This window comes from Pongo pygmaeus, chromosome 4, assembly GCF_028885625.2.
Source record: "Pongo pygmaeus isolate AG05252 chromosome 4, NHGRI_mPonPyg2-v2.0_pri, whole genome shotgun sequence".
Lineage (NCBI taxonomy): Eukaryota > Metazoa > Chordata > Mammalia > Primates > Hominidae > Pongo > Pongo pygmaeus.
In genome coordinates, this window is record NC_072377.2 from 175,356,070 (window position 1) to 175,379,111 (window position 23,042).

The following is a 23,042-nucleotide window of genomic DNA, read 5'->3' on the forward strand; positions in this document are numbered from 1 at the left end:
TTTGAGTCCAGGATGCCTGGAGCAGGAGGAGGTCAGGGGCATTGTCCTTTCCAAGTCAGGAAGGCAGACAGCACCTGCTGTTGGTGCCAAGGTTACTGGACAGGCTGCGAAGGCTCTGTCTGTCTGTCCGATGTTCACAGGCCAGCTCCCCGGAGGCTCAGCACTCAGCCCAGCTTCTCCAAGATGCAAATCAGGCCACTCTGAGGCTGCCTACAAACTTTCTGCTGAGTGCTGACAGCCACTTTCTGCTCTGCGGGGAGTTCTTCCAGATCCTGATCAAGGCACAGAGAATTGATCTATCAGATTAACCAGGAAGGAAAGAGTGGGAGAGCGAGTGTGGGAGGCCGTGGGGCTGAGTGTTTTCTGCGTAGCAGTCCCCTCCCTTCTGACTTGAGTATTAATTGCTACATTACCACTGCCATGTAAGAAAGACAGTCAGCAAAGCCTGGGAGAGCTCCAGCTCCTCCCTCCCTGCTCTGCTCAGCTTCACTCTCCTCCTCGGTTCCCTTGGAGTACCTTGTGCCCCGGCAGTGCTGTCCCGGCCCCGGCATCCTGAGGTCCTCCTGTGGCGAGGACTTAAGTGGACAGCAGAAGTGGGTGGAGAGAGGGAGGGAGAGTTTGCCCTGCAGGCTCTCTGGATGCAGAAGCCAGACTCACTGCAGAGGCAGCTGTGCTGTTCCCGGAGCCTGGCTTCGGGGCTGCATCCGTCACTCAGGGTTCATTCATCCAGGCAGGCTCCAAGTTCCTGGGGTGCACAAGGTGGGTGCTGTCCCTTCTGGGTGCTGACAGCAGAGCCTGGCTCCCCTCCGCCACCATGAGCGGCTGCTCCAAAAGATGCAAGCTTGGGTTCGTGAAATTTGCCCAGACCATCTTTAAGCTCATCACTGGGACCCTCAGCAAAGGTATGGAAACTGGCCTTGACCCTTGCTTTCTGTCTTCATATGGCCTGGCTGGTTGCATTGCCTCGGTGTGGTGAGCGTGGCCATTCTGGTGCACCCAGGTCTTGGAAAAGGCTGGGGAAATTGGTGGCTGGGATTCGAGGTTGCTGACAACCTGGGTCCTGGCTCTGAGTAGGCAGGCACCCAGCCAGGGAACTCAGCTGGCTGTAATTGCCTGGAACTTTGGAAATGGAGTTGGTGGTGTGTGGCTGATAGGTTATGGGCAGGCAGAGGGACAGAACCCTTTCCAGAGCATTGGAAGTGGCTTAGCGTGACAGGAGTTTCAAGAAGTTATCCATGGAGGTTTGTATTTTGTTGATAAAAGAGAGATTTGATGCAGTGGGTTGTGACTAATTCTGCAGAACAGAGACGCTTGAGGGGGCCAGCGGGAGGTGGTGATGGGCCGGCATCTGCTTTGCCCTGGTGGATTCAGAAACTGGATCAGCTCTGCACCTCAGGTGCCAAGAGCTTCATCTCATAGGGTTCCAGGGTCTCGTGCTTCTGGGGCTTCATTCATCGTTCTGCTTTCTTAGATCCCTGTCCCTCCACATTTCATGCCTATGTCCATGCCTGTCTTTTCTGCTTCTCTAGGAACTGGGGTGGCAGGTGGTTTGCAGGAGTAACTGTCTGGGCAGACCAGAAAGTGTGGCTATGGACCAGAATTAGGGCTGCAGCTCCAGATGGGCCCACAGCCGGGAGGCAGAAAGAAGGCTAACTCCTCAGGGCCCAGTCCTGTGTCTCAAACCCCATTTTACACTCGGCACCAGGGAAGGTGAGGCCCTCAGAGGGGTCTGGCCAACTTTCTGGAGATGATGTCAAGGGAGAGCAGCAGCGTGATGTGGTTCCACTGGCTGAAAAAACGTCTTTAAATATTCATGCTGTCTTTCAGGAAGAGTCTTTTGGGGGCTGGGGGGAGAGGCACTGGAAGCAGCAGGCAGAATATTCAGGGAAGGAGCCCACAAACCTTTGATGGGATTTTACAAAATAACAATGAGAGCAGAGAAAGGCTATATGCAGCCAGATCTCATGAATGGCTCAGGTACCTGCCGCCCAGCAGGTCTGGCCCAGTGTATGTTGTGTGGCATGTGTGGGTGGTGGGAATGATGGGATTCTGTTTATCTCCTTCTTTGGGATGTTCCGACCTTCCTGTTATTTCCCTACCTTCCTTCTGAAATGGGGCGCTGCTCCTCCAAGATACCCAAGTGGGCTGAGCCCCCAATGTGGAGGGCCAGGCTGCCTGGCAGAATTACTGGAGGCCAGAAGTGGGGTGAACAGGAGGTTAACAGGTGTAGCTGTGGTTGCTCTCAGTGGCTTTACCTCCTGGAGAAGGAGAAAGCAAAGGGTTTAGGAAATTTCACAAAGTTTCCCCATTCAATCCTCAGAGACAACTGGAAGGTTTTCTTTCCACATTACAGATAGCAGGACCTAAGACGGTGATGGGTGTGGGGCAGCATCCCATCGCAGCCTCTTATGGAGGGCTTGTCCCCACCTGCAGTCTAGTGGTGACCCAGACTCCACACTGGGAGCCCAGATGCTCCCTGGATGTCATACTGAGTGCTGAGTGGGGGGATCATGGGGGTTTCCCACAAGTGCAGGAGAAAGAGCTTTAGTCTAAGGAAACCTAGGTCTCAATCTGATTCTGCTACCTGGGCAAGTCACAGCCTCCATGAGCCTCAGTTTCTTCATCTGTAGAACGAGTCCATTACCTCCGGCCTGTCTACCTCCTAGCACTGGTGCAAAGATCCAAGGGCACCTAGCTAGGGGATCCCTTTGTGGAGTGTGTTGCCGTGACCAGTTGTAAGGGTGGGGTCGGGGCTGATATGAACATGGGTCTGCAAAGAAGGACCCTGACCCATTCCCCTGGCAGGACCAGGGTCAGAGCTCCTCAGTTGCTCCTGACTCATTCCTGCAGGTGAGTCTGTACTCCCCAAGCAGCACCAAAAGGGAAATGAGATCACAGAAGACCATTATGCAGCAAGAGGGGTGACTGAAAAAGCGAGCTGGCAAAAGAGAGAGCATGTGCAAAGAACTCTGTGTGCGTGTGTATTTGAGAGAGAGAAACAGAGACAGGGACAGAAACAGAGTGAGGGTAGATGGCCACTCGAATAAATGATCAGGAAGGTATTTTCTTCTGCATATTTGCCTGTGTTCATTTGCTTAGAGTTTGTTTACTGAGTACCTACTCTGTGCCTTGCTTATTGCAAGACAACAGACATGTGAATGAATAAGACACAAGCTCTCCATCAAGAGGACTTGTCCCCACCTACAGTCTGATTGGTACCCAGACCTCACATGCAGATACTCCCTGGATGTCACGCTGAGTGCTGAGATGGGGGAATCATGGGGGTCAACAGGCATAGAGAAGAGATGTCTGGGGCAGACTAAGGGGTGCCTCCAAAAAGTGACATCTAAGCTGAGACGAGGAGAGGCAGGGCTGAGAAGGTGGAAGGAAGCCGAAACTGCCAGAGGGAGCAGCATCAGAGTGTTGGCCTCTGCAAGGAACCAGTTGGAGGGTCAGGACGGCTCCCTTTCTCTACTCAGAATCCCAGAAACTAAGACCCATGTGACACAGAAGGGACTCTGTGGGGACCTGGCCTTCCTGTGAACTGCTTCATTAGAGCCTTTCCTGAGGCCAGGGCTCAGAGAGGCAGCTCATGGCAGGCACTGGGGCAGGATTGTGTCTTTACCGTATCTGTGTTCTTTGCTTCAGCTCCGCAGAGAGGACCAAGTGTTTACACAGCCCCGGCTCTGCGCCAGGCACGTGCTGGGTGACTGGTGTTCTACCCAATCCAGGTGTTTGCTAAATATTTGTTAAATAGTGAGGAACATGGGAGCAGGGCCAGGTTGGGAGCAGGGTAACTGAGAAAGGCCTGCAGAGAGTCCGGAAAATGGCTTTCTAATGTTTACACCTCCCCTAGGTGGATTTAGATTCAACCCTACGTGGATACATTATGATTGCTTAATGATTTCTGATTTTAGTTTGATTTCACTTATTCATTATTCATTGCACTGAGTTCTAGATCTGCAGTAATCCAGCCCTCAGGAGAGGGATTTTTCTTTGTCCCTTGCAGAATTGAGGAATGTAAAGAATGTGTTGGACTGGGTACCTGCTGGTTCTATGGCAATTTACTGTTTCTTACCAGCCTTGCAAATACCTGGGGGACAAGGAGGGTCCAGGACCACCCTCTCTGTCCTGCCTGTTCCTAACCCTTGGCCACCTCCTGCCGTGCTAGAAATCCTTCTTGCCATTTGTCTAAGATGCCAGCTAGCCCAGATTTCTCATCAGTGCTTATTGTAGAGATAAACTGCTCATGTCCACCTGCTCACATATCTCATCAACCTTGAACTTTCCTTCCTACACCTGATCATAATTTGTGATCTGCGTTCCCTTTAGGAACATGTTTGCTAAAGGCTATCTTCCCCACTAGACTTCAGCTCCATAATGGCAAGACCATGTGCATTTTCTTGCTCACCACTGTAGCCAGAGCTACTAGTATGGTGCCCAGAATGGAGTATGTGTGTTACTGTGTTAAACGAATGAAACAGCACTGCACGGCACAGACACCAGCCATCAGCCTGAGATGACACCTGGTACAGGAGCTTTCTAGGAAGCACTATGCAACACCTGCCCCACAGGTGCTCAGCAAATGCTCACTGAACTCTGTTTAGCTGCAGCAAGCTGAGTCTGCAGCCTCCAGCCTCCAGCCTGTGTGAGCCTCCAGCCACATAAAACATTCAAGTTCTGTCTGAGCTTGCGTGGTGTCTAGGGAAGGGCATTAAGATTGTTCCCAGAAGGAAAGGCTGGGTGGGCAGGCTTCTGGCATCCCCACTCCCACCCCTCCGGCTCTATTTTTATTTGTTTTATTTACTGGATTTCTCCCAAATTTAAAGAATCTCTTTGGCATTAAAAAAAATTGCAAACCACGAATGCAGTGAGAAGCACAATTGGTTTCTAGACTGAGACATCCCTGGACCCTGCACTCTGGCTCGGAAGCCTTGGACTGGGTCCCTTACCTCCCTGGCATTTAGTTTCGTCATCTGTAAAATGGAGTTACAATACCCTTCTTATGGGATTGAATGAGATTGTGCAAATAAAGCTCCCTGCCTATTAGGTGCTCAGCAGTGTTGATGGATTTGACTACTGTTATTAGCGGATACTCTCATGGTTGAGAGCCCCTCCGGGCTGGGACTAACTCTCACTCATTACTTGTTTTCTCAGCACCAGGCACAGATTCTGAGAGCAACATCTCGTGATCACTTTATGAAAGCCTATGGCCTTGTCAGTTACTGCATGACATTATTTATTTATTTATTTTGAGGCAGGGTCTCACTCTGTTCCCCAGGCTGAGTGCAGTGATGCAATCGTGGCTCACTGCAGCCTCGACTTCCTGGGCTCAAGCAATCTTCCCACCTCAGCCTCCCAAATAGCTGAGACCACACGTGTGCACCACCACATCCAGCTAGTTTTTGACTGTTTGTAGAGACACAGTCTTGCTATGTTGCCCAGGTTGATCTCAAACTCCTGGCTCAAGAGACCCTCCCACCTTGGCCTCCCAAAGTGCTGGGATTACAGGCATGAGCCACCATGTCCGGCCACTGGATGACTTTAGACCACTGCTTCCCCTCTGCTCAACTTGTTTTCTTAAGGCCCTGCCCAGAGCCATCTCCCTCACCTGATTCCTTATTAGGAGTTAAAAGCCTGACTCCCAGAGCCAGGTCCTTGCCTGCTGTTTAACCTAGGAGAAGCCCAGCTCCTGGCTCGGATACTTGGTGAAATCAGGGGTCTGGGGAACCTGCCTCTTCCTCTTTCTGCACAGTCAGCTCCCCACCCCCTTCACAGACTTCCTGGGAGCTGCTGGCAGGAGCCAGAAGTTGTGCAGGCTCCATTCTGGCTGGGGAGGTTTAAACTCATCTCCTTCTGCACACTGGGAACAAATGTTACCCCAGGCACAGATGACAGAGCCAAAGTGAGCAGAAGGGAGGAATCCAATCCAGGAGAGCTTCTAGTGTCCTCCAGGCCACCCATGAGGCTGCGGGGGTGGGGAAAAGGGGTGTGGGAAGACAAGATCTATCTCAAGGACAAGGCTCTGGAGCCGTAACTCTCCCCTCCCACCCCAGCCCAGGCTGTTCCTCTTTTTTTGAGGCAAAACCTTAGCTGCCCCATCAGAGACACACTGTTCCTCTTGCCTCCCCCCACTGCTGTTCAAGATCCTCAAGAGACTGACCTTGGACCCGGGCATGGACTCTGCCTTCAAGCAGGCCAGGCTGGAGTACCAACTCTGCCTCTTACCAGCTGTGTGAAGTTGTGTCATTTGAACACCACCCCAAGCCAAGGCTCACCACTTTTAATTGGAGATAAAAATAATATCAATGGCACAAGACTTTTTTAATGTAATGATGATATGAGTAAGAGATAGCAGCTCACAGGCAAATCCCAACTCTGCTCTTGTAGGGCACCCTCTTACATTTTGTGCCCTAGGCACCTTCCTTGCCTCTTTCTAGTCTTGATCCTGGAGGTAGGGATTGCAATCACCATTTCAGCAGATAAGGAAACTGGGGTTTAGCTAAGTGTGGTGGCTCCCCTGGTGAGTGGCAGAGCTGGGATTAGAACCATGTCTTGCTTGGGCCAAGACAAGGTACATTCCTCTGCACTTCTAGGGCTGGAAAAGTCACGACTGCCTGCACTACTCCCCATCTTGCCACCAGCAGAGTTCCCCAGTGTCCCACTAATTTTGTTGGTGGGCTTCTCCCTGCTGGGTCTCATCAGAGCAGCCACCTGTCATGCAAACGGTTGTGACAAATTCCATAAACTGTCATCACCTGGGTTATGGGGAAAGGGAACACTCCATAGGCCAAGGTCAGCAGGACAGCCATACCCATGCTCTCTCAGTATCCCTATCACTTCTCAGGCAGGTGTGCGGGCCTAAAGCACCTGCCAGACACTGAATAGGCTCTGTCCCATGAGGGCTGCTCCCCCATGGCTCTCCCTTCTTACAGGCCAAGTGTGAGAAGTGGTCTTGGGTGTGGGAAAATACACAAAGTTTTGGACACTGGGCAGGCTGGAATTGAGGTGTTGCAGCTGTTTACTGGAATTGTCTGGGAAAGCAGAGGCCTTCACCCTGGGGACTTTGAGACCTGTGAGATATTATCATGCCCTGTACCAAGAGGAGAATGCCACCTGTCCCGTGAAAAGCTAAGCTTCAATGCTGCCCCTTGCTGAGGAAAGAGAGTCCCCACCATCCGAGTCCTGGCTCGCTCACTGTCCTGGCAGTGAGGGGCTGAGCAAGCACTCTGGTCATGTTACAACAGCCCCACTCACTCTCTGCAGCCCTGGAACCTCTGAGTGCCAGTGTCTTGTCACAGGAAGAAAGCTTGATTATCCAGGGCTTCTGGGTCCCTGCCTACCTCTCCAGCCCCAAGCTAGAGCCTGCCAGGAGGGGCATGTGTTCACCTTGGCCTTCCTGATGTCCAGTAGCCTTCATCCCAGCCTACTGGCCTCACCACCCTTGCCCCTCTGCAGCAGGCCCAGCATTCCCTGACCCATTTGGGTTGTGCAGGTGCTCAGCTCACTAGGGTCTCCATAGTCCCGCAGTAGAGGGCGGAGAAGAAGGTGGGATCACCTGCCCCTCTGGAGCCTCCCGGTCTTTCTCCTAGATAACCCTGTTACCCTGCAGGAGTAATTTGTTCAGGGCCATTTATCCTGGCACTGCTGCACAAACATCCTATTAACTTCAGGACCACAGGGGAGCGGCTAGTTTGCTCCAAATTAAAAGTAGCTGGAAATGGGGCCCTCTGGCAGGCAGGAGAGTACAGGCTGCAACACCACAGCCCTGGGAGGAGTGGATCTAGTCAGTTCTTCATCAGCCTTCTAAGTCCAGGGCCTCCTTTGCCATGCCACAGGGACCCTCATCTTCCCCAGTCTTCTTAGGGTTACAGAATCTCCCCTAGGCCATCTCTCTCACCAGACCTAGGTCTCAAATCCCTGAAAGCCATTGCTTCCCAAGGGCGGAAGCGGCAATGTGAAGTCACTGTGGAAGGAAGCAGTATGCAGGGCGAGAAAACTCTGGACCCAGATGGACCTGGGCTCCAACCCTGCCATGCGCCAGCAGGACAGCCTTGGGCAAGCCATTCCCCATCTTGAATCTGTGTCTTTCTGTAAATGGGCCAGTAATTTCCATCTCATGTGGCTACTGGAGATGGAATGAGATGGGACATGTGACAGGCACAGGACCTGGCTCATAAAAGCTGCTCAGTAAAAGTCAAGTTCCCCACCCTTCTCTTCTATGATACAACCTTGGACTTGTAGCCAAGAGAAACAAGGCTGAGCCTCTGTGGGTCAAGTCCTCTTCCCGGCTCCTATCCAGATGTGCTGCTGTTCCAAAATTATCCCCCCTGCCCCCAGTCACTCTTGATGACAAGTTCTATAATTAAAAATGTGCCAACAACGGAAATGATCCTTTTTATTTAGTTGTTTATGGATTTATTGGTCATCCATTCCCACAAGAATGGGAGCCCTGCAAAAGCGTTCACCACGTGGGAATCACCTAGAGTGAGTGCCTCAAGCACCTGCAGCCGAGGAAGGTTGAATAAATAACGACTAAATGCTTTCCCTGCCGAGCAACATTGGGCTGTGTGGCTGGAGTTCCCTTTTTGAGGTCTGGTCTTAGTCAGGTTTGCTCTCGAGCCTGCCACTCCCTATCTCCCTTGTCTGAATTCCTGTGCTGGAGTTTGACAGCAGTGACCAGCCAGAGCGACCCGGATGAGACAAGGGTCAGTGCAAACAAGACCAAAGGCCTGTTACTGCACCCATTCCGCTCTCGTGCTCTGCTGGGGGACTGCCCCTGGGTGCAGGCCTACACTGCCCATACATCACAGCTGGCCAGGTGTTCAGATGAGGTGGCGGTTCTTCCCCATTGTCCACCTGCACCCCACCCAGAAGTGCAGGAGGAGGGACCCCGCTGAAAGGCAAGCAGCAGGGGAGAGGAGCTTTGGGAGAGAGGATGTGGAAATGAGGAAATTGCATAGGCCTCCCGGGCCAGCTGGAGGAAAGAAAAGCCAGGACTCCTGAAAAGGACTCATGGGAGGTCATTTACTATCACCACTGACTACCCTCTCTGTACTGCTCACAGGTCTCCAGTCTAGGGGCAGAAGAAAGCCTTCCTTCTCTGTTAGGATGAGGGTAGGAGGACCATGAACACAAAGCTAACCTTGGTCCCCTCTGGCTGAAGCCATTGAGATTCCATTTTGTGTTCTTAGAAGTACAAAGAACAACCGCTTTGGAGCCAGACCAGGATTTGAGTCCAAATCCTCACAATTGCTTGCTGTCTTAGGCCATCAGGCTGCTTATCAACCTGATGGCCTAAGATACCATACAAAGACACGGTGGCTTATCAACAACAGAAATGTATTTCTCACAGTTCTGGAAGCTGGAAGTCTGAGATCAGGATGCTGGCACTGTGGACTTCTGGTGGGGAGTCTTCCTGGCTTACAGACAGCATCTCCTGCTGTATTCTGACATGGAGGAAAGAGAGTAAGCTAGCTCTCTGGCCTCTTCTTACAGACACACCCCATTCAAGAGGCTCCGCCTTCATGACCTCATCACCTCCCAAAGGCCTCACCTTCAAATACCATCACCTCAGGAGTGGGATTTCAACATGTGAATTTGGGGGAGGGGAGGCACAAATATTCAGCCCATTGCACTAAGCAAATGACTTTTTTCTCTGGGCTTCAGTTTCTTCATCTCTAAAATGAAGGAGCTGCTGATTTCAAAGGCCTCTTTCAGCTTTGGAATTTAAAGATTAAACAAAATTGTGGCACTGCTGGTGGCACCTGCCATGTGCCCAGCATTGCCTGAGCACTCCATGTCCAACATTTTATTTAGTGCACATGAGAAACCTAGGAGGTGGAGTGCTCTAATTAACCCCACTTACAGATATAAAGAGCGAGCTTCAGACGGGGGACCGGCCTGGCTTGGAGTCACACAGCCAGCATGAAGCATAGCCACAACTGGAAGCCTAGGCGGTCTGGCCCCAAGCCCTGGGTTTTACCGCCCTCCCCAGCCCATCCCCAGTACACTTTTTCCATTTCTGAAAATCAGATCCAGGGTAAGAAGGCAACGAAGACAAAATAGATTCCTTCCCAGTTTGGCCAAGAGGTAACACACACTCTTGTTTTAGAAATCAAGATTTCAGGGCCTCCGTTCTGACTGAGGAAGTGCAATTGAGGAGAATGCCCTCTGAGACCCAAGCCCCCCGATCCATCCCCTAAACCGTTACCCATACGTCACCTTTCACAGTCAAACAACAAAACATATGGGGAGCAGGCCCGACAGCCAAGACTACAGGGAGGGGAGAAAAAAGGAAACACCACCCAGCAAGATTTCCAGTTGTATTTCTAGTCTGGCCAATTTTCATTTGTTGCTGGAATGAGGTCAGTTGGAAGCTGAGGCAGAGAATTGGGCAGGAATCAGGTAGGGAGGTGTGATTCTGGGGCTTGTATCTGAGAGGCTGGGGTTAGCCTAATTTTCTTTCTGTAATCTTTTGATTAACTGTGGGCCAGTTTGGATGACATTTTTCAAACCATCTGTGCTTGGAAGGCTGGGCCAAGCCCAGGCTTGCTGCTCGATATCTGCAAGCATCAGCTTGGAGCCGGCTATCACCCGGAGCCTGGGATGTCTCTAAGCAATGAAGCATATTGGATTGCAGAATGATCTGCAACATCCCTGTGCTGATTAACTCTGCCCAGGCCTTACAAGTTCAGAAACAGCAGCTGTCATTTCAAACGCAACAGGAAACATGAGGGGAAGGGCCGTCGCCATCCTCTGTTGAGTGCTACTTATTTTCTGGGGGCTTTACAAGGATTCCTATATTCAGTCCAGCCCTGTCTCTGTGAGTTGTTCTTATTCCAAACCGGGGGCTTTGATAGGCTGAAAAACTTGCCAACATCACAGATACAGCACTGTGGTTTAAAAGGTCATGTGCAAACACTAATGTTCCTTTGAACACGCCTGGTCAAACCTGTCAGCACCGTCACTGCTGTCATGGACTCAATTGTGTCCCCTTAAATGTATATGTCAAAGCCCTAACCCCCAAGGTGGCTGTATTTGATGATAGGGTCTTGATGCAGGAGATTAAGGTTAAATGAGGTCATAAGGTTGGGACCCTAATCTGACACGACTGGTGTCCTTGTAAGAAGGGGAAGAGACACCAGGAGTACACACACACAGAGGAAAAGTTATGTGAGGGCAAGATGGCCAACTACAAGCCAGGAAGAGAAACTCCACCATACACCAACCCCTGCCCGAACCTTAGTCTTGGACTTCCAGCGTCCAGAACTTTGGGACAATAGATTTTCGTTATTTAACTACCCAGTCTGTGGCATTTGATTATGGCAGCCCAAGCAGACTAATATAGCCCCGTAGACCATTCTTTGCATAGCATTCTTTCCCATATTTTTAATTGTGATAAATGTATATAACATTAAATTTACTATTTTAACCATTCTTAAGTGCACAGTTGTGGCATTAAGTACATTCACATGTTGTGCAACCATCACCACCAACCATCTCCAGAACATTTTTCTTCTTGCAAAACTGAAACTCTGCCCTGCACCCATTAAACACTTCCCCATTTCTGCCTACCCTCAGCCCCTGGCAGCCACCACCGTACTTTCTGTCTCTATTAACTTGACTGTTCTAGGTTCCTCATATAAGTGAGTCATGAAGAGTATTTGTGTCTGGCTTATTTCATTAGTGTAATATCTTTTTTCTTTGAGATAGGGTCTCACTCTGTCACCCAAGCTGGAGTGCAGTGCCATCATCACAGCTCACTGCAGCTTCCACCTCCTGGGCTCAAGCAATCCTCCCACCTCAGCCTCCAGAGTAGCTGAGACTACAGGCGTGCGCCACCACCACACTCGACTAATTTTTTTTTATTTTTTATAGAGACGAGGTTTCTCCATGTTGTCCAAGCTGGTCTGAAACTCCTGGGCTCAAGTGATTGGCCCACCTTGGCCTCCCAAAGTGCTGGGATTACAGGCCACCACACCAGGCCCTCACTTAGTGTTATGTCTTTAAGGTTCATTCCTGTTATAGCCTGTGTCAGAATTCCCTTCCTTTTTAAGTTTGAACAATGTTCCATTGTATGGATACTACATTTTGCTTTTTATCCATTGATGGACCATTCCCATATTTTTAAAATAAAAAATGAATCATATACGATTATAATCCCCTTACTGGAAACTGTCTCCAGTGGTTTCTTGACACATTTAGAATTAAATGCAGACTCTTCTCAGTGGCCTGTGACTTTGCATGATCTGTCCTCTGCATTTCTGTCCTTCTCCTTGGACTCTTTCCACCAAACCCCCCCGGGCTCTCTCCCTCAATTCATTCAAATCCCCTCCTGCGGTAGCTGTCCCTCCTCATCTGCCCCAACACATTGCCTAATGCTGCCTTGCTTTTCTGCACAGTGCTTACTGCTCGTGCAACAATATTACACATGTGTTTGCTTGGTGTTTTTAAATGTTTTAATGGAAATTGTCTATGTTTAAGGTATACAGTGTGATGTCTTGATACACACATAGATAATGGCCTGATTATCACAGTCAAGCTAATGAACATATCCATTTCTTCTCATAGTTACCTTTCTGTGTGTGGTGAGAACTACTCTCTTAGCAAATTTCAAGTATACAGTGCAATCTTATGAACTACAGTCTCCTTGCTGTGCATTACTCTAGAGCTTGTTCATTCTCCATAGCTGAAACTCTGTACGCTTTGACCAACATCTCCCTGTTATTCATTTGTTTATGATCCAGCTCATCCACTAAGAGTCCAGCTCTGTAAGGGCAGGGAATTTTGCCTGGCCTTGACTGCTTCCCCAGCACCTGGTGCAGGGCCTACCACATGGTAGGCCCTCATTGGGAGTTGAGAGGTCGAGCTGGCAGATGAGGAACCCGAGGCCTGGGGAAGGCCACCCAGCAAGCCAGAGGCAGAGCTGGCCTTGAATCTGGGCATCCTCCTCTTTCCATTCCCTACAGGCTCGGCACTGCATGCCCTTTAAAGGCTCCAGTTCTGTATCCACCATTCTCGTGTCCGTCTGTCCATCCACACTTCCTCCTTAGCAAGGCCACCCATGTTCCTGCATCCAGGACATGAGGGGTTAATTAAGATAGTCATCTGGCTTCTCAGGCTACCATCCTAAGAACAGCCCTCCTCGGTTCTGGAGCTGGTGGGCCATTTGGTTCATCTTTGATTTGTTCTTGCCATGGAGAGAGGGGAACCTGCTGCTGGGAAAGGATGGCGATTGTTTCCAGTGTGCTCTGCTCCATTCAGCCAAGGGGCTCCTCTGGGAGGGCGTGAAGTGAGCAATCACCAGCGAAGGCATCTGGGGGCTGCAGATGCAGCTGGCTTCCATGGCTGTGTTCCCCTCCAGCCTTTGAGGATCCAGGACTTTCTGGAAACATGATTTTGGAGTTCACTGGATGCCAAATCCATTACCACCAAATTGTATGACCTTGGGAAGTCCAAGGGAGTCACTCCTTCGAGCCTAGCTTCCTTTTCTGTAAACTGTGTGCAATAATGCCAATACCACAGGTTTATTAAAGTAATGCACTTGAAAGTGTTTAGTGCAGGGCTTGTGTCAAATTAAGGATTCAACAAATGATGGGTGGTTTTGCTTTTATTTGGCTTTGCTGTTTATCAGGGCTGAGCTTAAATCTCCCTCATTGCATCCTAGGCAAACCAGGGATCTCCCATGCCTTGGGAAATGGCTGAGTGACTGAAATCACCCATGTGGGCCAGAAAAGAGTGAGAGATGTTTTCAACATACTCTTTGCCTTTCTTTTCCCTACCCGGGATGCAAGTATCAGTGACAAAGAGTTTTATTCTAAGGAGATGAGACAGGAGAGCTCACACTCCATTCATTGAGCAAGCTCTTCATGACCAGAACCTTTAAAATCTCCTGTGCACTCCTGCCCCACTCCCAGCCCACACTCTCTTACTGATGAAAAAATAACAAGGGGCAGTAAAACCTTGTCTTTGTATAGAGTCCACTGGGGGCTCAACAGAAGGAGGTGGAGGAGGCCTCAAACCTGGATGTTGTGGCAGTCACTGCACCCTGGGTCAGAGCCCCCTGAGGACACCATCCTGGAAGGGAGAAGCTGGCTGGAACCACAAAGCCCCATGGACAAGCAAGCTCTGGCACTACCTTTGAGCATCTGCTGTGCCTGCTGGCCTGTCTCACAGGGCACGTGAGGTAAAAAGACAGCAGGCACAGGCTCCTCCAGGTTCATTATATCTGGGAATTTCAGTCTGGCCAAGGGAGCTTCTGAGAGCCTGAAGGTGGCCAGTATGTGACTGGAAGTCAAGGCTACATGGCACAGTGACCAGTGTGAGAATCCTCCAAATGTCCTCAGTGTAAGGATGGGAAAACTGAGGCCAGAGCAAAGAACACCCTTGAATAATTTACTCTCAAAACGGAGCCTCCTCTGGCTGGTAGCTGGGGCCACAGGGATGGAGGGTAGCCTGGCCCCTCCTAGAAGTGGTGGCCACCCAGCAGACGGCTCTCCATTGCCACACAGTCAATGACTCATAGACTAAGCCCAAGCAAGACCCCTCGCCTCTTCTCTTCATCTCTGCACTCTCCCCTTCATGGCCTCCTCTCTGGGGGAGACCCCCAAGTCTCACTCTCTTGCCTTGGCTCTTTTCTTAAGCTCCAGGCCTGCGGGTGACTCCTTGGCTGTACTGTGAACTTGTTGGGAGGGCAGGGGCTACATTTTAGTTATTTAAGAACGTGCAGTCCGGCACGGTGGCTCACACCTGTAATCCCAACACTTTGGGAGGCTGAGGTGGGTGGATCCCTTGAGGTCAGGAGCTTGAGACCATTCTGACCACAGCGAAACCCTGTCTCTACTAAAAATACAAAATTAGCTGGGCATGGTGGCACATGCCTGTAATCCCAGCTACTTGGGAGGCTGAGGCAGGAGAATTGCTTGAACCAGAAGGTGGAGGTTGCAGTGAGCCACAATTGCACCATTGCACTCTGGCCTGGGCAACAAGAGCAAAACTCCATCTCAAAAAAAAAAAAAAAAAAAAAAAAGGAAAGAAAGAAGGAATGTGCAGCACCCAACACAAGACCTGGCATAGAGTAGGGGCCTAACAAATGGATGGATGGATGGAGGACGGGAGGAAGGACCACTAGACCCTTCCAGTTGAATGTCTTTCTCTAGCCCCTATTCAACCCTTGTAAAACCAAAGCAGACCTCTCTCTCCTGATTTTACTCTTTCTCTTTACATGTCCCAGCCTCGAGCCTTGTTCTTTCCATCTGTCACTCCCTTTCCACTCTCAGAACCGTTCCTGAAGTCTGAACCTTTCTAACCTTTCGCCTGCTTTGCTGCAGCAGCCTGCAGACTGCATTTCTTCCCATTTTTTCCCTTTCTGACTCCTCGACACCATTCCAAAGAGATGGCCCATCCAACCCATTGACCCAGAAGCCCTACTTCTAGAAATCTATTCTAAGCAAATCATCACAGCTGTGCATACAGACTTTTATGGTATTATTGCATTATTTATAATAGTGAAAAACTGGAGGCAATCTAAGTGTCAATGGAAAAAATTGTGCATTAAATAAATTTTGGTTCATCTGTCTGATGGAATAATATTAAACTGTTGAAAAATTATTTTAGGAACTAATTAATAACCTAGAGAAATGCTATTGATATCGTATCAAGTAGGAAGCCAGGAGAAAAAAACTGTATGCTGAATGCGGTTCCAGTCTGTGGGAATAGATGTGTATGGAAAAGTAAAATAGAGAAGAAATACACTGAAACATTAGTGTGGGTTTTAGCTTGGATTAAAGGTGAGTTTTTAAAGTTTTTTTTTGTTTTGTTTTGTTTTTTTGAGACAAAGTCTTGCTCTGTCGCCAGGCTGGGATGCAGTGGCGCAATCTTGGCTCACTGCAACCTCTGCTTCCTGGATTCAAGTGATTCTTGTGCCTCAGCCTCCCAAGTAGCTGGGACTACAGGCGCCGGCCACCACAGCCAGCTAATTTTTGTATTTTTAGTAGAGACGGGGTTTCACAATGTTTTCCAGGATGGTCTCCATCTCCTGACCTTATGATCCGCCCGCCTCGGCCTCCCAAAGTGCTGGCATTACAGTTGTGAGCCACCGCGCTTGGCCTAGAGTTCTTCTTGATGCTTCTCTGCATTGTCTGACTTATCTTCAATAAGCATCCATATTTAATCAGAAACCACAAACATATCATTCACTAAATACACATCTTCAATCATACAGTTCTCAATATGGGAACGAATGAAAGTTCTGCTTTCACTGGCATATCACTGGCTGTTCATGCCACGTGGCAATACACCCCGAACTACCAGATTTGGCACTCCCAGCCCTAACCCCAAAGTCTCAGACCTCAGCCCACTCCCTAGTCCTGTGTCCCCGTGACCAAACCCACACACACATTCTCCTCCAGCCAAACAGGTCCCTACATGTTTCCAAACCAGCCTTCTGTTCTGTGCTCCTCAGCCTAACTCTCAAATGGTTCAGAAACACAAATTCGCATGTGCACAGAGAGAGACAGAGACAGAGAGAAAATCCAAATATGATAAAATACTGATCATCATTGGTGAACCTAGATGAAGGGGAGGCATGCTCACAATTTGCATTGTAGTTGGATATTTTCAAAATAAAAAGCTGGGGAAATAAAGGAGCAGTGTAGTATAGTATTTAAAGGCACAAATTCTGCATGAAATTACCTTATTTCAAATTCCAGTCCCACTGCCTATTAGTTGGGAGTAGTAACATTAGGCAAGGTACTTACTTTCTAAGACTCAGATTCTTCATCAGTAAAGTGGGGATAATGAAAATCCTAGTGTATTTGTTTCCTACAGTTGCCCAGAGAATGGAATGCATGTGTGTAAAGGGCTTGGCGGAGTGCCACACACCCTTGATCATGAACAGTTATTATCAGTGCTAAATATAGAAATCAATTTCTTAACCATGACTCTATTCATGATATTCTCTACCTCCATAAGCTACTCATCCCTGGACAACTAAGTAAAGTGCTACAGCTTTGGAAACTTTGCTTGCACAGTTCTTTTTCTGCCACTAGCCCTGGAAGCTGCTCCAGTGCAGTGCCTGTCCCGCTGGTATCCATACCTCCAGGCCCTGGCACAGAGCCTGGCAAGGGGGAAGAAGCCATTAAATGCACTGAACCCCAAATGAGAATCTCAAAGGGTTCAAGCTGTGCTTTAAAGAAAACTCTTCTCATCAAGACCAAGTTTGCAATTTTGCTGATGCAGCCACTCTATTCCCATGGGCTTCTTTGAGATAAGGCATCACCTTGATAAATTAGCTATGGATATAGGCATCTTGCAGTTGGCATGGGAAAGCAATTTAATTTCCAATTAAGCCTGATTTCTGGGCCAAGAAGTTTGCCTACCTCGCACTGGAAGGATTATTCTGGTCATGCCTATTATTATCACGGGTCATGAATCTCCCATGAAGTGGACTCTCAAGGAAGTTGGTCCTTCAACCCTTGGAATGGTTCAGTGAAGCAGAAATACGGCCTCTGTGGGTAGGACCGTTTTTCCCCAGGAATTAAGTTTATACAAGTAGAGTCAGGAAAGTTCAAAGCAAAGATAGGCAGTCTGTTTGTGGCCAAAATTTTTTAATTGGGGTACCCCTAGAAATGAAGCGAGATGGGGGAGAGAGAGGGAGGTGAAGCAGTCATCAATCAGTTCCACAAGCAAGAGAGGCGGGAAGTTGCTAGTAAGAAAAAGACGGCAGGAGGTAGTTCTCTGAGCCCAAACCGAAAAGAATATGAATTATCGGTTGAAGGAGACACACTTGCTTGAAGAGAGAACAGACATTTGTGAAGCATCTTTTATGCACTGTGCTGAGTACTTCACATTCATGATTGATGATTCAATGCTCCCTGTAAAACAAACACTGTGAGGCTCACTTTCCAATTGAGGAAACTGAGATTCAGGAAGATTAAATAAACTGCCCAAAGTCATAAACAAGGCAGATTCAAACTCTTGTTTTCCTGAGCTTTTCTTCCGGCAGGCTCCCTCTCAAAGGTAGATACAAAAACATCATTTAGGGCCATAAGGATAATGCCATATTCAGCTGTATCTTACCCACCAAAATTGTAAGCATGAGAAAAAGACCTTTCAAACAAGTCCTGAGAGAGTGAAAATAAATGGTGGCTGAGGCTGCTTGGGGCGAATGATCTGATGGAAGAGCTAACAATATCTACTTCTCTTTTGGGTGTTGTTTTTGCTCCCATCTGTCCCTCAAGGAGGGAGACCTGAGACCTGGGCGCAATGGCCCAGCATGGCTGAGAGGCTCCTGTGAGGTCAGGATCTCCTCCCACAGCTCAGACTGCTTCAAACCAGCGGGGTTCTGGCTTGTGGCTGAGGGGATTTCAATTCAGAAGGACTGGAAAGAAACAACAGAGGGGAATAAGGGATCATGACCAGTGGAGCCACAGAAAATTTAGTTAGGTGCCAAGAAGGTGTGACATGGCCTAAGTTTAGTAAACGATAGTAAAAGAGGACTCTAAGGCAATATGTAAGCAAGCACGCTGTCAACTCCTGGATAAATTCTAGAGCGCATGATTAAACCCATGGTTTGGGAACACTTGTGAAAGAAAGTAGAGATGAATGTGAGGAGGGTGCAGTCACTGAGAAGGAGCTGTGCCGGTGGACCAGACTCCCTTCTGTTCTGCTTCTGCATAGTGACCAGTTCAAGGATCACTGCAACCATGGTGTGCCTGGGTTCCAGTTGGGTGTGTGATGAGCTATGGGCTGGAAAGCGTAGATTTAGGCAGGTGCCAGCTGGCCTTGTGGTCCTGTCTGTGTTGGCAATGCCCACAGCAGAACATTTGTGAGACATTTTCAGATCCTTCTGCTTGGCCATCACCCCCACATCTATTGAGACTTCAGAGGTGTGGCCCCAGGGAGTCAATTGAGAGCCTGGGCTCTGTGATGGAAAGGTATATGGAAACATCTAACAAGCTCTCAATAGTTGACCTTGACCTGCTTGGCATTTTCCACTTTTAATATGGGGTAAAGACAGAACAGGATTTCCAGTGGTTAGAGTGTTTTCTGGAGCAATACCGCCTAGATTTGAATTCCAGCTCTGCTATTTGCTAACTTCTGAGTTGGGGCAAGTTAAATCTTTTCCTTGTGCCTCCATTGTCTCATTGGTGAAATGGAGATACTAATAATAACCTCAAAGGATATTGTTACTGTTCAATGAGCTGTGCCTGGAAAGATCCTGGCATTCAGGTAGGTGTTCAACAAATGCTAGCCCTTATTACCATTAGGAATGACAGGTTCTTGCACAGCAAGTGATCAGCTAAATATATGCCCAAATGGAAGTGGCTCCATCTTGCTATAGTGAGTTATTCATCCAAAGAGGTGTTGCTGCAGGTTGTCACTGAAGAGAACTACTGTAGAAAGAGTGTGACTGTGTTCTCCCCGACAATACTTCTGACACCACATAAGAGGGTTTTTCCCCCCTACTGATACCGACTAGTTCTGACACCAACTGGGTGTCCTACAATTTAATTCAATTCTGACAGTAACTACCCAGAGTTAGCTCAGACCCCACAGGTTAAGAACTCAGTCCCACAAGACTGCCCCATTCAAACGCCAGCCACCAATAGGGTGTCCTGGCTATCCACACTTCTACCTGACTGACAGGACATTCCTACAACCTCCCCCACACCTCCAGATAGGATATAATAATTTACTAGAGTGATCCACAGAACTCAAAAGAACATTTCACTTACTATTAACACTTTACTTACTATTACATGATGATTGCAAAGGCTATAACTCAGAAACAGGCAGATGGAAGAGACACACAGGGCAAGGTATGAGGGATGCAGGGTGGAGGTACAGAGTTTCCGAGCCCTCTCCCAGCACCTTGATGTGTTCACCAACCCAGAAGCCCCCCAAACCGTATTATTTAGGGGGTTTTATGAAGATTTCACTACATAGGCATGATTGTTAAACCACTGGCCATTGGTGATTAAACTCAGCCTCCAGCCCCTCTTCCCTCTGCAGAAGTTGCAGGGTAGAGCTGAAGGTTCTAACCTTCTAATCACGGCTTTGTCCTTCTGGCAAGCAGCTCCCATGCCGAAGCTATTTACAGGCCCACCAAGAGTTATCTCATTAGAAAAAAAGACACTCCTATCGCCCCTAAAGGATCTTTGTACCAAAGACCAAATATCTTTCTGCGGCACAACAGAGAGTTCAAGCACCAGATATAAAGTGGAGAAGTACTAGATGATCTCTAAAGTCTTACTGGCACTTGGAGAACAAGCGTCTGTATTTGAACATGTGGAATCAAAGGGGAGTTGAGTAGCAGGGGCTCCAGAATTGACACAGGAGGAGGACTCAGTGCAGCAATCTCGTGGGGCGGGGGGACGGAAGACACATCCCGAAGCTTCATGTGCCTCCCAAGCCCCTGCTTTTGTTGTATGTGTACTGGGGATAGGGAGGTTGGTATGGAATGATGGAGATTATGGGAGAACAGAGTCCATCTAAGTCTCCCTTTGACTCTGCAGCCGGGGGAGATGCAGCTGGCCTGGGAAGGAATCACAAATGTGGTCCAACACTCAGTTTAGAGTTGTTGGCTTTGCTTCCATATACCTGCCTTTCTCATCTCTCAAATCCTTTGAGGAAGTTGGCTGGTGAAAATGTACTTATATAAGTGGGGAGGGAGAGTTGTGCAAAGCTAGGAAGAAGCTGAGTTCTGCATCAGAGGTGACATGAGAAAGAACCAGGAAAGCACTGTGGAGAGGAGGATGATCCATCAACTGACTCATCTGGGGGACAGGATCTGGGAGCCAGAGGTGATGGAGAAAACTAAAGCCCTCCTCCTGGCCCCCAGTGGGAATCTGATGGAGCCTGGTGGAGAGCTTTGCATTTCTACAGGGCACTGTGTGGGAGGGGCCTGGAGGCCTTGTCTCTGGATGCACTAGACTGGCAGTTCTGAAGCTTTTCATCCTCAGGACCCTTTACATACTTAAAAAATATCAAGGATCCTAAGAACTTTGGTGTATATGGGTTATATCTATTAACAGTTACCATTTTAGAGATTAGAACTAAGAATGGTAAAAATATTCAATTTGAGTTTACTTATTTTAAAATAATAATACATCCATTAGTTGTTAACAAAAATAACATATTTTTTTGAAAAGCAATTATGCGTGCCAAAAAGTATATTGGGAGAAGTGGTATTGTTTTACATTTTTCACAAATCTCTAATGTCCGGCTTTAGAAAGGCAGCTAGAATCTCGTTGCTACCTCGGCATTCAGACTGTTGTAACAATGCATGTTACATGACCTCTGGAACATTCCATTGCACTCTCATAAAAGAATGAAAATGAAAAAGGCATATAATGTCTCAGTATTATTATGAACAGAGTTTTGGCTTCACAGGCCTCCGCTTTGAGAACTGCTACACTGGACTGTAGTGAATTTCTCCATGCCTCTCTGATCTTTCTTTGGTCATTTTCTTTCCCCTCCATGTGACAGGGCAATGGCTGGTGAGGTACAAGAAGGTGGCACTTTGTACAAACAGTGTCTTCTTAAATACTTCATAGAATTCAAACTCCCCCAAACACAAGACTAATTCAAAGAATACTGGATATTCTCACATAACAGACTGTGCTGCCAATGAACAATAAAATAAGTGCAGTTTGCAATGCCCTGACCCAAGGAGTTTAAGATAAATTTTGGATGAGTTGTTGATTTAGAGGAGGAGCTGGTATCACTTCAGTAAGTCACAAAAATTAAGATATTAATATTTATATTGCACTATTTTAAATTTGCATAATGCTGAATCTTCACTGTGAAGAAGGAAGCCCCTCACAATGATTGGTGAGGGGTAGGGAGGGAGAATGGCAAGAAGACACCAAGTTCCTTGCAGGCAAGCGAGTAGATACATGATAAAAGTGAAGTGAAATTCCAGTCCTCTGAGATCTTCATAAATAGAAGAAATCCTCATTTCTTTCCCCCTCTGGTTGCAGCTTGGACTGATGAGCTGAAGCTCTGTCTGAGACCTGGCACTGTTAGGATGTCCCCCAGGGTTCTTTCCACCCCAGTTCTGGAGCTCAGGGGGTCCCTTACCTCTGATTTCCACCGTTTTGTCTGAGTTCTGGAGGAGGGCACATGGGAGAACCATCCAGGTGCACCTCTCCAGGTGTGAGTCACTGGTCCATGAGAGGACAATAATAAATGATGGAAGCACTAGACACTCATTAGCGGAGTGCTTTATTAAGAACTGATGAAGGTTCTCTGCTCCCAGGCAGATATTATTGCAAAAAACATGTAGGCACAGTGTCTAACTCCATCATGCCTAAATTCCCATTATTTCATGCTTATCCCGTGCATAAAGTTCTGTGAGCAGCAGACAGTTGTGGCATTTGCTAGAAGGCCAGTCTTTACTGACAAGAGGAGAACATCTGTCTCAATCAAATGAAGGTCATCATTAATAATTTATGGAACGGTGGGGGTTACGCATCCCCACATACTAATTTTTCTAGAGGAACATGGTCTTTTCCCCTGCAGGGATTGTTTGGATATTCTGAGTTTCTGTGTATTTTAGTCCCAAATTCAGGTGCATGGAAACCATTGACGAAATAGACCCTTTAAATCAGACTCCCAGTTGGGACTTCCTTTCTTATTTTTCTTCCTTTTTTTAACTTAAATTTTTGAGATAATTGTAGATTCACATGCAGCTTTACAAAATAATACAGAGACATTCCGTGCCCCCTCTACCTAATGTCCCCAATGGTAATATTTAATATTTTGCAAAACTATAGTAGAATATTACAATTAAGACTTTCTTAAAAGACTCACATGAGGACCCTTGAGACTTCCCTGACCCCAGAAGGAAAAAGTTTCAGGGAATGATGAACTGCCTGCCTTTGGAAGGAAGGTCCACCAGGTAAGAAACTGGAGGCCATAGGGATACCTCTGGGCTGCCAGGCTGAAAGTGGCAGATGCTGGTGCAGATTCCAGGGCCTCCCCTCAGAACTCCAACCTGCATGAGGGCACCTGGGTTCCAGGGATGCAACACAGCT

General features: G+C 48.2%; 1 protein-coding gene across 1 annotated transcript in view; it reads left to right on the plus strand.

Moving 5' to 3' along the window:
• Positions 1 to 424: 424 nt before the first annotated feature.
• Positions 425 to 23,042, plus strand: part of KCNIP1 (potassium voltage-gated channel interacting protein 1) — a 382,861-nt gene continuing 360,243 nt past the window's right edge. Inside the window, exon 1 of the mRNA XM_054488550.2 lies at positions 425 to 902. Within this exon, the coding sequence (XP_054344525.1) occupies positions 815 to 902 (88 nt within the window). The 5' untranslated portion in view covers positions 425 to 814. The remainder of the gene's footprint in view (positions 903 to 23,042) is intronic.